We start from the raw sequence: 17956 nt of genomic DNA, 5'->3' as shown, positions 1-17956 counted from the left end.
GAATCCGACAGCGGGATGATGACGTTCGGCAGCGTTCGGGTTAACCGAGCAAGGCGAGAGGATCCGAGGCTGCCTCGGAACTGTGTAAAATAGGTGAAGTTCGGGGGGGTTCGGATCTCGACGAACCGAATCCGCTCATCTCTAATAGTTACATTATGATGAAGACTTTCACAAGCGCATGGATGGGGATGGTGCCATCACATAGATACAGCTAATGCCAAATACAGTTGATTATTAACTTTCATTTTGGAGTAATCGATATGATCACATTATATGCAACTCTGAATCAGGTCCATAATCCAAAAACATGTTAGTCATTTTTGTATTATGACTTATTCCAAACATACTATTGATACACAATAACTAGAATCATCTTCCTACCAGCTATTATTCTATTCAACAGTCTTATTTGACTGATTTTGTTGATACCAAAAGTGTATAGAAACTATGGGCCTAATTCAGACCTGATCGCAGCAGCAAAAGTGTTCTAAAATGGGAAAAAACAAGTGAACTGCAGGGGAGTGGGGAGGGGGGGAAGCAGATATAACATGTGCAGAGAGAGTTAGATTTGGGTGGGGTGTGTCTAAAATTAATTCTAAATTGCAGTGTAAAAATAAAGCAGCCAGCATTTACACTGCACAGAGACAAAATAACTCACCCAAATCTAACTCTCTCTGTACATGTTGAGGGTAATTCCAAGTTGATCGCAGCAGGAATTTTGTTAGCAGTTGGGCAAAACCATGTGCACTGCAGGGGAGGCAGATTTAACATGTGCAGAGAGAGAGTTAGATTTGGGTGTGGTGTGTTCAATCTGCAATCTAATTTGCAGTGTAAAAATAAAGCAGCCAGTATTTACCCTGCACAGAAACAAAATAACCCACCCAAATCTAACTCTTTCTGCACATGTTATATCTGCCTCCCCTGCAGTGCACATGGTTTTGCCCAACTGCTAACAAAATTCCTGCTGCGATCAACTTGGAATTACCCCCGTTATATCTGCCTTACCTGCAGTACACATGGTTTTGCCCATTAGAGAACAATTTTGCTGCTGCAATCAGGTCTGAATTAGGCTCTATGCTCGTTGCTATAGGAATGTGGTCTACCTGAAGCTATTGGAGCTTACAGTATGCAGGGTTAGGAGCAAATCAAGACAGGGCACAAAAGTAGCAAATTTGCACATTGACAAAAGTATGTTGCACTTCAAGTAGGGTAAAGTCAATGTTGGACTGGGGCATGAAGGGCCCATTAGAGGAATGCAGTGGTAGGGACCCATGCTTATTATTTATTATTATTATTATTATTATTTATTACCAGTTATTATATAGTGCACACATATTCCGCAGCGCTTTACAGAGAATATTTGGCCATTCACATCGGTCCCTGCCCCAGTAGAGCTTACAATTTATATTCCCTACTATATTCCCTAACACATGTACACGCGCACACATTCATACTATGGTTAATTTTGTTGGGATACAATTGACCTACCAGTATATTTTTGGATTGTGGGAGGAAACCAGAGTACCCAGAGGAAACCCACGCAAGTACAGGGAGAATATACAAACTCCGCACAGGTAGAGCCATGGTGGGAATCTAACCCATGACCTCAGTGCTGTGAGGCAGTAATGCTAACCATTACACCATCTGTTAGCAGTGTGGCCAGGATCCAGATGAGATGTGGATAGCCAATATACAGAGACTTGGCTAACCATTAGAGAATGTATGGTCCGGGTCCATTTCTAAGCAGTGGCATGCCGCGGAAAATTTCCGGGGTAGCCAGTCTGCACAGCGCAGCTGGCCCTGGAAATTTTCCGGGCATACCACTGAAGCAGTTAAAGGATGATGAATATGCCCCTTAGAGTTGGGAAGGGGTTTGTCCACTATTTGTGTGATACATACAAAAGCAGCCAATGAATGAATGCATTGCAATCGTTGCTCTGCAACATACAGTAGTTTGTCCAGCAAGCTGCTTTTTTTTTGTCCCTCTTTGGAATTCCCATTTATATGGATATGTTATATGACAATTAATAATCTAAATTCTGATTTTGTATTTACTTTACAGAACATCTCTTCTTGGAATATCATTTGGTGCTGCATTCCTCTGTCTGTCTTTCATTCTTTTTGTATGTTTTGCTGGACAACTGTTGGTAAGTTGTTGTAGTTTTTTTGGGGTTAAATAATATTTTCTTAAAGTGTTCTATACTGTAAATACTGATAGAGTACTGGCTAAATGTAATGTCCAACAACTAAACAGTAGTTAAATCCTTGTCCGACCAGCACAGAAAAAGGTATTAATTCCCAATCAAGAACTGAACACTTTATAACCAGTTTATATAACCATAATTATTAAGACTTTATCCAACTTCTTTTAAGCTAGAAGTGTTTTATTCTAACTCCCATTAAAGCCATTAAAACCATTAAAACGTATATTTGTCCACATCCCCATTCTTAAATCATCCATTCTGAAATATAGCTTTTACTGTACAGTATATAGACTGCCCTGAACATGTTGATTTGAAGATTGGGTAATGGAATTGAAATTAAAATAAATTAAGTAATTGATAATTAACATATTGGCCCACCACTTCTCATGTGTTTGGTTGTTGGCATTACAGATACACAGGGCCTGATTCGGTGGTGGGTGCCGTGATGACATTAGATGGGCAGTGTTTTCAGCCTGTGCATGCACCCCATTAGTTACTGCACAAAGACACAGATGAAAATTTCATGCAGATACATGCAATTTCAGTGGGCATTTCTGGGTGGTAACAGAGGGGGTGGCTAGCCTGATGCGGGCATAACTGTTGGTGCATATTCAAAACTCCCAGGGGCTGATTGCCACCACATCCAGTAGGCTTCTCAATAGGATGTCCATAGGCCACTGTATTAGTTTAAATACACAGTAGTCACTGTGTCAAATTATGTAGTCACAACTGCATTCACCTCTGAATCAGACTCACATTGCAGGTACACTGCAGGTGGGCGATCAGATCCTATGAGGTCTCAAAGTACTGGCTCAAATTTCTAAACAGTGTTATCAGTGGCATCTAAAAGAAGAACAATTAATTGATATACACACATCTTTATCCAACTGTTATACTGTATATGGGGACACTAATCCCTCTTGTGAAGTCATTGTCTTCAGAACAGTTGCTTTATCACAATGTTGCAGCTGCTATAGCAATGAATTATTCTAACTTCAGAATCACCCTAGGTTCAATTTATCATCGGGGACATAGTCGACTATTATTGTGTCCCAACTTAATTTATGCTTTTGAGATCCCCATACGCCATCGAGATCTAAGTCTTATGTGGGCCGCAAGGAAAGAAAGTCTGATATGCAAGTTTGAAAGATTTATTAGAAAAACTAACATTAAAGTATAATCAAGGAGATGTCAAGTATCGGGACGAAAACTTTAATAGCGTGAACTTGGAGCTGTGTTAATCCCCCTCATATATCACTGTGCAGCCCCCTCTCCTCTATATATTAAAAATACCACATATCACTGTGAGCTGGGAGCTGTGTTATTCCCCCTCATATACACTAGAGATGAGCGGGTTCGGTTTCTCTGAATCCGAACCCGCCAGAACTTCATGTTTTTTTTCACGGGTCCGAGCGACTCGGATCTTCCCGCCTTGCTCGGTTAACCCGAGCGCGCCCGAACGTCATCATGACGCTGTCGGATTCTCGCGAGGCTCGGATTCTATCGCGAGACTCGGATTCTATATAAGGAGCCGCGCGTCGCCGCCATTTTCACACGTGCATTGAGATTGATAGGGAGAGGACGTGGCTGGCGTCCTCTCCATTTAGATTATAAGAGACTGAGAGAGATTTACTGGAGCTGACTAGGAGGAGTACTGTTACTGTAGAAGTGTAGAGACTGAGTGGAGAGAGTTTACTAGTGAGGACAGTGCAGTTTACTTTATAATCCGTTCTCTGCCTGAAAAAAGCGATACACAGCACACAGTGACTCAGTCACATACCATATCTGTGTGCACTGCTCAGGCTCAGGCCAGTGTGCTGCATCATCTATTATCTATATATAATATTATATATATCTGTCTGACTGCTCAGCTCACACAGCTTATAATTGTGGGGGAGACTGGGGAGCACTACTGCAGTGCCAGTTATAGGTTATAGCAGGAGCCAGGAGTACATAATATATTATATAGTGAGTGACCACCAGACACACAGTGCAGTTTATTTAATATATCCGTTCTCTGCCTGAAAAAAGCGATACACACAGTGACTCAGTCAGTCACATACCATATCTGTGTGCACTGCTCAGGCTCAGGCCAGTGTGCTGCATCATCTATTATCTATATATAATATTATATATATCTGTCTGACTGCTCAGCTCACACAGCTTATAATTGTGGGGGAGACTGGGGAGCACAACTGCAGTGCCAGTTATAGGTTATAGCAGGAGCCAGGAGTACATAATATATTATATAGTGAGTGACCACTAGACACACAGTGCAGTTTATTTAATATATCCGTTCTCTGCCTGAAAAAAGCGATACACACAGTGACTCAGTCAGTCACATACCATATCTGTGTGCACTGCTCAGGCTCAGGCCAGTGTGCTGCATCATCTATTATCTATATATAATATTATATATATCTGTCTGACTGCTCAGCTCACACAGCTTATAATTGTGGGGGAGACTGGGGAGCACTACTGCAGTGCCAGTTATAGGTTATAGCAGGAGCCAGGAGTACATAATATATTATATAGTGAGTGACCACCAGACACACAGTGCAGTTTATTTAATATATCCGTTCTCTGCCTGAAAAAAGCGATACACACAGTGACTCAGTCAGTCACATACCATATCTGTGTGCACTGCTCAGGCTCAGGCCAGTGTGCTGCATCATCTATTATCTATATATAATATTATATATATCTGTCTGACTGCTCAGCTCACACAGCTTATAATTGTGGGGGAGACTGGGGAGCACTACTGCAGTGCCAGTTATAGGTTATAGCAGGAGCCAGGAGTACATAATATATTATATAGTGAGTGACCACCAGACACACAGTGCAGTTTATTTAATATATCCGTTCTCTGCCTGAAAAAAGCGATACACACAGTGACTCAGTCAGTCACATACCATATCTGTGTGCACTGCTCAGGCTCAGGCCAGTGTGCTGCATCATCTATATATATTATATATCTGTCTGACTGCTCAGCTCACACAGCTTATAATTGTGGGGGAGACTGGGGAGCACTACTGCAGTGCCAGTTATAGGTTATAGCAGGAGCCAGGAGTACATATTATATTAAAATTAAACAGTGCACACTTTTGCTGCAGGAGTGCCACTGCCAGTGTGACTGACCAGTGACCTGACCACACTGACCACCAGTATAGTTAGTAGTATACTTATATTGTGATTGCCTGAAAAAGTTAAACACTCGTCGTGTGACTTCACTTGTGTGTGTTTTTTTTTTTTATTCTATAAAAATAAAACTCATTCTGCTGACAGACAGTGTCCAGCAGGTCCGTCATTATATAATATATAATATATACCTGTCCGGCTGCAGTAGTGATATATATATATTTTTTATATCATTTATCATCCAGTCGCAGCAGACACAGTACGGTAGTTCACGGCTGTGGCTACCTCTGTGTCTCTGCACTCGGCAGGCAGTCCGTCCATAATTGTAATACCACCTAACCGTGGATTTTTTTCATTCTTCTTTATACATACATAGTTACATAGACATCTTCTCTTTATCAACCAGTCTATATTAGCTGCAGACACAGTACAGTACGGTAGTTCACGGCTGTGGCTACCTCTGTGTCTGCACTCGGCAGGCAGTCCGTCCATAATTGTATACCACCTAACCGTGGATTTTTTTCAGTCTTCTTTATACATACATAGTTACATAGACATCTTCTCTTTATCAACCAGTCTATATTAGCTGCAGACACAGTACAGTACGGTAGTTCACGGCTGTGGCTACCTCTGTGTCTGCAGTCGGCAGGCAGTCCATAATTGTATACTAGTATCCATCTCCATTGTTTACCTGAGGTGCCTTTTAGTTGTGCCTATTAAAATATGGAGAACAAAAATGTTGAGGTTCCAAAATTAGGGAAAGATCAAGATCCACTTCCACCTCGTGCTGAAGCTGCTGCCACTAGTCATGGCCGAGACGATGAAATGCCAGCAACGTCGTCTGCCAAGGCCGATGCCCAATGTCATAGTACAGAGCATGTCAAATCCAAAACACCAAATATCAGAAAAAAAAGGACTCCAAAACCTAAAATAAAATTGTCGGAGGAGAAGCGTAAACTTGCCAATATGCCATTTACCACACGGAGTGGCAAGGAACGGCTGAGGCCCTGGCCTATGTTCATGGCTAGTGGTTCAGCTTCACATGAGGATGGAAGCACTCAGCCTCTCGCTAGAAAAATGAAAAGACTCAAGCTGGCAAAAGCAGCACAGCAAAGAACTGTGCATTCTTCGAAATCCCAAATCCACAAGGAGAGTCCAATTGTGTCGGTTGCGATGCCAGACCTTCCCAACACTGGACGTGAAGAGCATGCGCCTTCCACCATTTGCACGCCCCCTGCAAGTGCTGGAAGGAGCACCCGCAGTCCAGTTCCTGATAGTCAGATTGAAGATGTCAGTGTTGAAGTACACCAGGATGAGGAGGATATGGGTGTTGCTGGCGCTGGGGAGGAAATTGACCAGGAGGATTCTGATGGTGAGGTGGTTTGTTTAAGTCAGGCACCCGGGGAGACACCTGTTGTCCGTGGGAGGAATATGGCCGTTGACATGCCAGGTGAAAATACCAAAAAAATCAGCTCTTCGGTGTGGAGGTATTTCACCAGAAATGCGGACAACAGGTGTCAAGCCGTGTGTTCCCTTTGTCAAGCTGTAATAAGTAGGGGTAAGGACATTAACCACCTCGGAACATCCTCCCTTATACGTCACCTGCAGCGCATTCATAATAAGTCAGTGACAAGTTCAAAAACTTTGGGTGACAGCGGAAGCAGTCCACTGACCAGTAAATCCCTTCCTCTTGTAACCAAGCTCACGCAAACCACCCCACCAACTCCCTCAGTGTCAATTTCCTCCTTCCCCAGGAATGCCAATAGTCCTGCAGGCCATGTCACTGGCAATTCTGACGAGTCCTCTCCTGCCTGGGATTCCTCCGATGCATCCTTGCGTGTAACGCCTACTGCTGCTGGCGCTGCTGTTGTTGCCGCTGGGAGTCGATGGTCATCCCAGAGGGGAAGTCGTAAGCCCACTTGTACTACTTCCAGTAAGCAATTGACTGTTCAACAGTCCTTTGCGAGGAAGATGAAATATCACAGCAGTCATCCTACTGCAAAGCGGATAACTGAGGCCTTGACAACTATGTTGGTGTTAGACGTGCGTCCGGTATCCGCCGTTAGTTCACAGGGAACTAGACAATTTATTGAGGCAGTGTGCCCCCGTTACCAAATACCATCTAGGTTCCACTTCTCTAGGCAGGCGATACCGAGAATGTACACGGACGTCAGAAAAAGACTCACCAGTGTCCTAAAAAATGCAGTTGTACCCAATGTCCACTTAACCACGGACATGTGGACAAGTGGAGCAGGGCAGGGTCAGGACTATATGACTGTGACAGCCCACTGGGTAGATGTATGGACTCCCGCCGCAAGAACAGCAGCGGCGGCACCAGTAGCAGCATCTCGCAAACGCCAACTCTTTCCTAGGCAGGCTACGCTTTGTATCACCGCTTTCCAGAATACGCACACAGCTGAAAACCTCTTACGGCAACTGAGGAAGATCATCGCGGAATGGCTTACCCCAATTGGACTCTCCTGTGGATTTGTGGCATCGGACAACGCCAGCAATATTGTGTGTGCATTAAATATGGGCAAATTCCAGCACGTCCCATGTTTTGCACATACCTTGAATTTGGTGGTGCAGAATTTTTTAAAAAACGACAGGGGCGTGCAAGAGATGCTGTCGGTGGCCAGAAAAATTGCGGGACACTTTCGGCGTACAGGCACCACGTACAGAAGACTGGAGCACCACCAAAAACTACTGAACCTGCCCTGCCATCATCTGAAGCAAGAAGTGGTAACGAGGTGGAATTCAACCCTCTATATGCTTCAGAGGTTGGAGGAGCAGCAAAAGGCCATTCAAGCCTATACAATTGAGCACGATATAGGAGGTGGAATGCACCTGTCTCAAGTGCAGTGGAGAATGATTTCAACGTTGTGCAAGGTTCTGATGCCCTTTGAACTTGCCACACGTGAAGTCAGTTCAGACACTGCCAGCCTGAGTCAGGTCATTCCCCTCATCAGGCTTTTGCAGAAGAAGCTGGAGGCATTGAAGAAGGAGCTAAAAGGGAGCGATTCCGCTAGGCATGTGGGACTTGTGGATGCAGCCCTTAATTCGCTTAACAAGGATTCACGGGTGGTCAATCTGTTGAAATCAGAGCACTACATTTTGGCCACCGTGCTCGATCCTAGATTTAAAGCCTACCTTGGATCTCTCTTTCCGGCAGACACAAGTCTGCTGGGGTTGAAAGACCTGCTGGTGACAAAATTGTCAAGTCAAGCGGAACGCGACCTGTCAACATCTCCTCCTTCACATTCTCCCGCAACTGGGGGTGCGAGGAAAAGGCTCAGAATTCCGAGCCCACCCGCTGGCGGTGATGCAGGGCAGTCTGGAGCGACTGCTGATGCTGACATCTGGTCCGGACTGAAGGACCTGACAACGATTACGGACATGTCGTCTACTGTCACTGCATATGATTCTCTCAACATTGATATAATGGTGGAGGATTATATGAGTGACCGCATCCAAGTAGGCACGTCACACAGTCCGTACTTATACTGGCAGGAAAAAGAGGCAATTTGGAGGCCCTTGCACAAACTGGCTTTATTCTACCTAAGTTGCCCTCCCACAAGTGTGTACTCCGAAAGAGTGTTTAGTGCCGCCGCTCACCTTGTCAGCAATCGGCGTACGAGGTTACATCCAGAAAATGTGGAGAAGATGATGTTCATTAAAATGAATTATAATCAATTCCTCCGCGGAGACATTGACCAGCAGCAATTGCCTCCACAAAGTACACAGGGAGCTGAGATGGTGGATTCCAGTGGGGACGAATTGATAATCTGTGAGGAGGGGGATGTACACGGTGATATATCGGAGGGTGAAGATGAGGTGGACATCTTGCCTCTGTAGAGCCAGTTTGTGCAAGGAGAGATTAATTGCTTCTTTTTTGGGGGGGGGTCCAAACCAACCCGTCATATCAGTCACAGTCGTGTGGCAGACCCTGTCACTGAAATGATGGGTTGGTTAAAGTGTGCATGTCCTGTTTTGTTTATACAACATAAGGGTGGGTGGGAGGGCCCAAGGACAATTCCATCTTGCACCTCTTTTTTCTTTTCTTTTTCTTTGCATCATGTGCTGATTGGGGAGGGTTTTTTGGAAGGGACATCCTGCGTGACACTGCAGTGCCACTCCTAGATGGGCCCGGTGTTTGTGTCGGCCACTAGGGTCGCTAATCTTACTCACACAGTCAGCTACCTCATTGCGCCTCTTTTTTTCTTTGCGTCATGTGCTGTTTGGGGAGGGTTTTTTGGAAGGGACATCCTGCGTGACACTGCAGTGCCACTCCTAGATGGGCCCGGTGTTTGTGTCGGCCACTAGGGTCGCTAATCTTACTCACACAGCTACCTCATTGCGCCTCTTTTTTTCTTTGCGTCATGTGCTGTTTGGGGAGGGTTTTTTGGAAGGGACATCCTGCGTGACACTGCAGTGCCACTCCTAGATGGGCCCGGTGTTTGTGTCGGCCACTAGGGTCGCTAATCTTACTCACACAGCTACCTCATTGCGCCTCTTTTTTTCTTTGCGTCATGTGCTGTTTGGGGAGGGTTTTTTGGAAGGGCCATCCTGCGTGACACTGCAGTGCCACTCCTAGATGGGCCCGGTGTTTGTGTCGGCCACTAGGGTCGCTAATCTTACTCACACAGCTACCTCATTGCGCCTCTTTTTTTCTTTGCGTCATGTGCTATTTGGGGAGGGTTTTTTGGAAGGGCCATCCTGCGTGACACTGCAGTGCCACTCCTAGATGGGCCCGGTGTTTGTGTCGGCCACTAGGGTCGCTTATCTTACTCACACAGCGACCTCGGTGCAAATTTTAGGACTAAAAATAATATTGTGAGGTGTGAGGTATTCAGAATAGACTGAAAATGAGTGTAAATTATGGTTTTTGAGGTTAATAATACTTTGGGATCAAAATGACCCCCAAATTCTATGATTTAAGCTGTTTTTTAGTGTTTTTTGAAAAAAACACCCGAATCCAAAACACACCCGAATCCGACAAAAAAAATTCGGTGAGGTTTTGCCAAAACGCGTTCGAACCCAAAACACGGCCGCGGAACCGAACCCAAAACCAAAACACAAAACCCGAAAAATTTCAGGCGCTCATCTCTAATATACACTGTGCAGGGTGCGGACCCTTCTCCTGCATAATACATATCAGTGTGAGCTAGTAAAATGTGTCACTTCCAGCCCCCCCTCTGTCCCTCCATTCCAGCCAGATGCACCGTTATCTCCTCTTGCTCCTTGTGTCCCCTCCATTTACAAACCCTCTGTGCCTCCTGTGACTGCCCCCTCCAATTTACCTTCTTCATTGAGAGATGTTTTTCTATCCAGTTTCCAGAAGAATTCTCCAGTAATTAGGGCAGCTGGGTACACAGAGCAGTCTGGCACACACAAGTTCCTATCACCCCAAACTTGCCAACAGTAACTCATCCGGCAGTGGCGGGCTGCATTCCATTTTTTTTTTTAAAGTGAACTTGGGCCACAAAAGCATACATTGTGGGCCGCATGTAGTCCGTGAGTTTGACATGTCTACTGTACACTATAGAACGTCACACTATTTTCAATCGAGATAATGCTTACATGCCGTAATCTTGCATAGACAACAGGTACATTGCTTGTGGCAATGTGGGGGCTAAGGGCAGGTAGTAGTTGGACAGTGCTGGAGGCAGGGACGGATGGCAACTTGGGCAGTGCTGGGGACAAGTAGCAGTTTTTTTTAAACCAAGTGCCTTACTGCCTGTAGTGCATACAATATTCTCAATAACGCATATTTACGATCACTAGTGTCACATATAAAATTAAAAAGACATATTTTATGCAAAAAAGACAACCAATGCTAGCAGAATCTCACAGTACCTGGCACACCAAGAGGGACTGTTTGACGCAACTGCAGCAATTATGTATGAGGACACATCTGTGACTTTGGAAAAAACATAATTTTAAAGCTGCTAGAAGGCCCAACCAAGAGATATCATAGCCTAGTGAAGTCCTCAAAAAGTCAGAGATGTGTTGAAATGGGATGCAGATAATTTTCCGGCTGTTGGAATCCAGGCATACAGGATACCGGCACCGGAATCCCGACAGCCGGGTAAATGCCAGCAGTCGGAATTGCTACCCAAGGCCAGTATTCCAACTCGGGTGGTGGTTCACACCACCACCCAAGTGGGAATATGGCGCGCCACCAGACCATTGTGTGCCGAGCGCGCAATGGAACTCGCTGTGCTCACTGATGGTATTCTGGCTGTCGGGATTCCGGCATCAGACTCCTGACCACTGGGGTCCAGACCGCCGGTAAATCATGCTGAACATGTTGAAACAGGTCAAACATGTTAACATTATAGACAGAGGTATAAGAGGTGTCTGGATTTCCAATTAAGTTTGTATTGAGACTTAAATCAACGGAGGACAATTCTGTTATATTGTATAAGTTCTGTTTGGTAAAGTCTCCAAGGCAGTTACAAAGAACAAAAAATTATCAAAAACAAACATCATTTAAGCGTAGTGGTTGCTACCAATACACCGGAAAAGAAAATAATCTTCACTCTAATCTGAAAAGCCAATGGTTCTACAGCCAAGATGTAATTCAATAAATAGGGGGGCAAGCTTAATGTGTACTATTAGAAATGAGAAAGATGTCTGACAAAAACCTATTACTAAACATCTTAGATAACGGGCCTTGATAAAGAGATCAAATAGACCATAAGCGTCTAGGTAAATAAGAAAATTTCACTTCTTATCAGTGGCGGCTCAAGAGGTGAGGGGTGCAGTGCAGTCCAAATTTTAAACAGAGGAGCCACATCTACTGCCACCAGCTGTCTTTCCAAACTGACTCACTGGGAGTCGGTGTGTCTTCACTATTTGAAATTTGGGCTGTGCTGCAGCCCCACATCTGGTGGCACCACTGCTTCTCTTCATCATTAATCCTTAATCAGGAGAAACTGCTCAATTGATCGGATCTATTCAGAGAAGAGCAAAGAACTCGCAGCCAGACTTCGTGACAGGGGATATAGCAATAGGTCTATAAAGAAAGCAAGAAAATAAATCCAACAAATCACCAGGGACTCCATCATCTTCAAAGAAAAGAAAAAACAAAGGACACTGACATAGGATTTGTCTGCATTTTCTTTGCTGAATAAAGAAATTAAACATATCATCCAATTAGAGATGTGTGGCGAGCACTTTTCGTGTTTTGTGTTTTGGTTTTTGTTCTAATTCCCCACTCGTGTTTTGGTTCTGGATTGGTTTTGCCAAAACCACCCTATTGTGTGTTGGTTTTGGTTTTGGATTTGGATGATTTTTGGAAAAAAACATAAAAACAGCTAAAATCAGAGAATGTGGGGTAATTTTGCTCCTACTCGGTGGTATTAACCTCAATAACATTCATTTCCACTCTATTTTCATTCATTCCAGTCTATTCTGAACACCTCAAACCTCACAATATTGTTTTTAGGCCAAAAGGATGCACCGAGGTATGACTAAACTAAGTGACACAAGTGGGCGGCACAAACACCTGGCCCATCTAGGAGGGGCACTGCAGTGGCAGACAGGATGAAAGATTTGAAAATAGGCTCCAAACAGCACATCATGAAAAGAAGAAAAAGAGGTGCAATGAGGTAGCTGTATGACTAAGCTATGCGACACAAGTGTGCGGCACAAACACCTGGGCCATCTAGGAGTGACACTGCAGTTGCAAACAGGATGGCACTTAAAAAAACTAGGCCCCAAACAACACATCATGCAAATAAGTAAAAGAGGTGCAATGAGGTAGCTGAATGACTAAGCTAAGCGACACAAGAGTGCGGCACAAACACCTGGCCCATCTAGGAGTGGCACTGCAGTGGCAGACAGGATGGCACTTTAAAAAACTAGGCCCCAAACAGCACATGATTCAAAGAAGAAAAAGAGGTGCAAGATGGAATTGTCCTTGGGCTCTCCCACCCAACCTTATGTTGTATAAACAGGACATGCACACTTTAACAAACCAATCATTTCAGCGACAGGGTCTGCCACACGACCGTGGCTGAAATGACTAGTTTGATTGCGTACCCACCAAAAAAGAAGCAAGCAATCTCTCCTTGCACAAACTGGCAGTACAGAGGCAAGATGTCGACATTTTGTGGAAGTAACCTCCGACGTCGATCGCTGATAAAGTTACCGGCTGCACTGAACACTCTTTCGGAGTACACACTGGAGGGCGGGCAACTTAGGTAAAATAAAGTCAGTTTGTTGAAGGGCCTCCAAATTGCCTCTTTTTCCTGCCAGCATATAACGGACAGTCTGACATGCCTACTTGGATGCTGTCACTCATATAATCCTTCAACATTCTTTCAATGGTGACAGAATCATATGCAGTGACAGTAGACATGTCAGTAATCATTGGCAGGTCCTTCAGTCCAGACCAGATGTCAGCACTCGCTCCTGACTGCCCTGCATCACCGCCAGCGGGTGGGCTAGGAAATCTTAAACTTTTCCTCGCAGCCCCAGTTGCGGGAGAAAGGGAAGGAGGAGCTGTTGACGGGTCACGTTCAGCTTGAGTTGACATTTATCTCACCGGCAGGTCTTTGAACCTCTGCATACTCGTGTCTGCCGAAAAGAGAGATACAACGTAGGCTTTAAACCTAGGCTTGAGCACAGTGGACAAAAATGTAGTGCTCTGATTTCAACAGATTGACCACCCTTGAATCCTGGCAAAGCGAATGAAGGGCTCCATTCACAAGTCCCACATACTTTGTGGACTCGCTCCGTCTTAGCTCCTCCTTCAATTTCCCCAGCTGCTTCTGCAAAAGCCTGATGAGGGGAATGACCTGACTCAAGCCGGCAGTGTCTGAACTGACTTCACGATTGGCAAGTTCGAAGGGTTGGAGAACCTTGCACAAGACGGAAATCATTCTTCACTGCGCTTAAGTCAGGTGCATTCCCCCTCCTTTGCCTATATCGTAGGTGGATGTATAGGCTTGAATGGCCTTTTGCTGCTCCTCCATCCTCTGAAGCATTTAGAGTGTTGAATTCTACCTCGTTACCATCTCTTGCTTCAGGTGATGGCAGGGCAGGTTCAGGTGTGCTTGATGGCGCTCCAGTCTTTGGCACGCGGTGGCTGAATGCTGAAAGTGGCCCACAACTTTTCGGGCCACCGACAGCATCTCCTGTCCACCCCTGTCATTTTTCAAAGAATTCTGCACCACCAAATTAATTATATGTGCAAAACATGGGACATGCTGGAATTTGCCGAGATGTAATGCACGCACAATATTGGTGGCGTTGTCCAATATCACAAAACTCCAGGAGAGTCTAATTGGGGTAAGCTATTGTGCAATGATGTAGCTCAGTTTTCGTAAGAGGTTGTCAGCGGGATGCCTCTTACGGAAAGCTGTGATACATAGCGTAGCCTGCCTAAGAATGAGTTGGCATTTGCGAGATGCTGCTACTGTTGACGCTGCTGTTGTTGCTGCGGGAGGCCATACATCTACCCCAGTGGGCTGTCACAGTCATATAGTCCTTAGTCTGCCCTGTTCCACTTGTCCACATGTCCGTGGTTAAGTGGACAGTGGGTAAAAATGCATTTTTTAGGAAATTGAGGATACTTGTTCTGACGTCTCTGTACATTCTCGGTATCGCCTGCCTAGTGAAGTGGAACCTAGATGGGATTTGATACCATGGACACAGTACCTCAAACAATTCTCTAAGTCACACTGAACTAATGGCGGATACCGGACGCACGTCTAACACCAACATAGCTGTCAAGGCCTCAGTTATCCGCTTTGCAAAAGGATGACTGCTGTCATATTTCATCTTCCACACAAAGGACTGTTGGACAGTCAATTGCTTAGTTGAAGTAGTACAAGTGGTCTTCTGACTTCCCCTCTGGGATGACAATCGACTCTGAGCAGCAACAACAGCAGCAGCAGCAATGGCAGCAACAACAACAGCAGTAGGCGTACCACTTAAGGATCCTCTGGAGGAATCCCGGTTAGGATAGGACTCCTCAGTCTTGACAATGACATGGCCTGCAGGACTACTGACGTTCCTGACTGAGGAGGAAGTTGATGTTGAGGGAAAGGTGCTGTGGATTGCAGGAGCTTGGGTACAAGAGGAAGAAGGGATTTAGGTGTCAGTGTACTGCTTACGCTCTTACCCAAAGTTTCACAACTTGACACTGACTTCTTATGAATGCACTGCAGGTGACGTATAAGGGAGGATGTTCCTAGGTGGTTAACATCCTTGCCCCTACTTATTACAGATTGGCAGAGGCAACACATGGCTTGACACCTGTTGTCCGGATTTGTAGAGAAATAATTCCACACCGAAGAGGTGGCTTTTTTGGTATTTTGCCCAGGCATAACAATGGGCTTCTTCATCCCACGGACAACAGGTGTCTCCCCCGGTGCCTGATTTAAACAAACCACATCACCATCAGAATCCTCATCGTCAACTTCCTCCTCAGCGCCAGCAACACCTATATCCTCATCCTGGTGTACTTCAACAGTGACCGCTTCAATTTGAATATCAAAAACTGGACTGTGGGTGCTCCTCCCACCACAGAGGGCATGCAAATGGTGGAAGGAGCCACCTCTTCCCATCCAGTGTTGGGAAGGTCAGGCATTGCAACCGCCGACACACTTGGATTCTCCTTGGGGATTTGTGATACCATCTTAGAATGCACAGTTCTTGCTGTGCTTTTACCATCTTAACTCTTATCATTTTTCTAGCGGAAGGATGAGGGCTTCCATCATCATGTGAAGCTAAACCATTAGTCATGAATATAGGCCAGGGCCTTAGCCATTACTTGCCACTCCGTGTCGTAAATGGCATATTGGCAAGTTTACGTTTCTCCTCGTAATCAGTAAGAAATCCCGCCAGATGGGATCCCGGCGGTAAGAATACCGACACCAGGAATCCGACAGGCACAATCCTGACATGGGGAAAGCGCAACGCAGCCCCTTGCGGGCTCGCTGTGCTCACCACGCTGCGGGCACGGTGCCTTTCTACGCTTGGCACACTAATTTATTCTCCCTCTATGGGTGTCGTGGACACCCACAGAGGGAGAATATGTCGAGATTGTGCACTAGGAGGAAGTGGTTCTTGATCTTTCCCTATTTTATCCTCCAAATCTTTGTTCTCCGTTATTTTTCTGTTATACAACAATGGGGGTCATTCTGACCCGATCGCACGCTGCAGTTTTTTGCAGCACAGCAATTGGGTCAGAACTGCGTAGGCGTCAGTGCTGCAGTGCGCCGGCGCATGCCAGATGGCTGTCTGTCCGCCGTTTCGTGTGTGCGGTCCGGCCAACGCAGGCGTGACCGTGCAGGGGGTGGGCCGCAGTAGCTGCGTGATGTCACATGCAGCCGCTGCGGGCTAGGGAGCAACAAGTAGCTCCCGGCCAGCACACTAAAGCTGCGCTGGCCGGGAGCTACTCCTAAAGTGCAAAAGCATCACCGCTGTGTGCTGCTTTTGCACTTCTGCGGGTGGGGCCGGCACTGACATGCGGGGCGGGATAGCCCTGTGCTGGGCGTCCCCCCGCATGTCTATTGTCATGCTCGTAGCCCTGCTAAATTTTGCAGGGCTACAATCAACTCGGAATGACCCCCAATATTCGGTACAGGAGAGCGTACCGCTACACCACACAGGGCAAACCCTGTGAAAATTATTTGGATTAAATATTAAAAACCCTTTTATTTGGAATAAATAATATACAGCACAGGACAGCATCACTGCACTTTTATGGCAGCACCATTGGACTGGACTTATATGGAATTATATGGATTTATATGGAATTATACAGTATGATCACTGGAATTATACGGCAGGATCACTGGAATTATACGGCAGGATCACTGGACATATACGGCAGTATCAATGGACATATACGACAGGATCACTGGATTTATACGCCAGTACCACTGGAATTATACGGCAGGATCACTGGAATTATATGGCAGGATCACTGGATTTTTACGGCAGGATCACTGCAATTTTACGGCAGGATCACTGGATTTATAAGCCAGTACCACTGGAATTATACGGCAGGATCACTGGGTTTATATGGCAAGATCACTGCAATTATACGGCAGGATCACTGTAATTATACGGTAGGATCACTGTAATTATACAGCAGGATCACTGGAATTATACAGCAGGATCACTGGATTTATATGACAGTACCACTGTAATTATACGGCAGGATCACTGTAATTATACGGCAGGATCACTGGACTTATACGGCAAGATCTCTGGACTTATACGCCAGTACCACTGGAATTAAACTTCAGGATCACTGGATTTATACGGCAGTACCGCTGGACATATAAGGCAGTATCAATGGACACATACAACAATATCACTGGACATATACAGCAGTATCACTGAACTGGATTTATATGTCAGTACTACTGTAATTATATGGAAGGATCACTGGATTTATACGCCAGTACCACTGGAATTATATGGCAGGATCATTGGAAATATACGGCAGGATCACTGGATTTATACGGCAGTACCGCTGGAATTATACGGCAATAGCAATGGACATATACAGCAGGATCACTGGAATTATATGGCAGAATCACTGGATTTATACGGCAGGATCACTGGATTTATACGGCAGTACCACTGGACAT

At 45.3% G+C, this 17956-nt stretch overlaps 1 protein-coding gene across 1 annotated transcript in view; it reads left to right on the top strand.

Moving 5' to 3' along the window:
- The window catches only part of ADCY2 (adenylate cyclase 2), a 1664414-nt gene that overhangs the window by 1299857 nt on the left and 346601 nt on the right, over window positions 1–17956 (top strand). Inside the window, exon 15 of the mRNA XM_063922769.1 lies at window positions 2063–2147. Coding sequence (XP_063778839.1) covers window positions 2063–2147 — 85 coding nt within the window. The remainder of the gene's footprint in view (window positions 1–2062; window positions 2148–17956) is intronic.

Source organism: Pseudophryne corroboree, chromosome 5, assembly GCF_028390025.1.
Source record: "Pseudophryne corroboree isolate aPseCor3 chromosome 5, aPseCor3.hap2, whole genome shotgun sequence".
In the NCBI taxonomy this organism is placed as follows: Eukaryota; Metazoa; Chordata; class Amphibia; order Anura; family Myobatrachidae; genus Pseudophryne; species Pseudophryne corroboree.
This window is presented reverse-complemented; position numbering and strand designations above follow the sequence as displayed.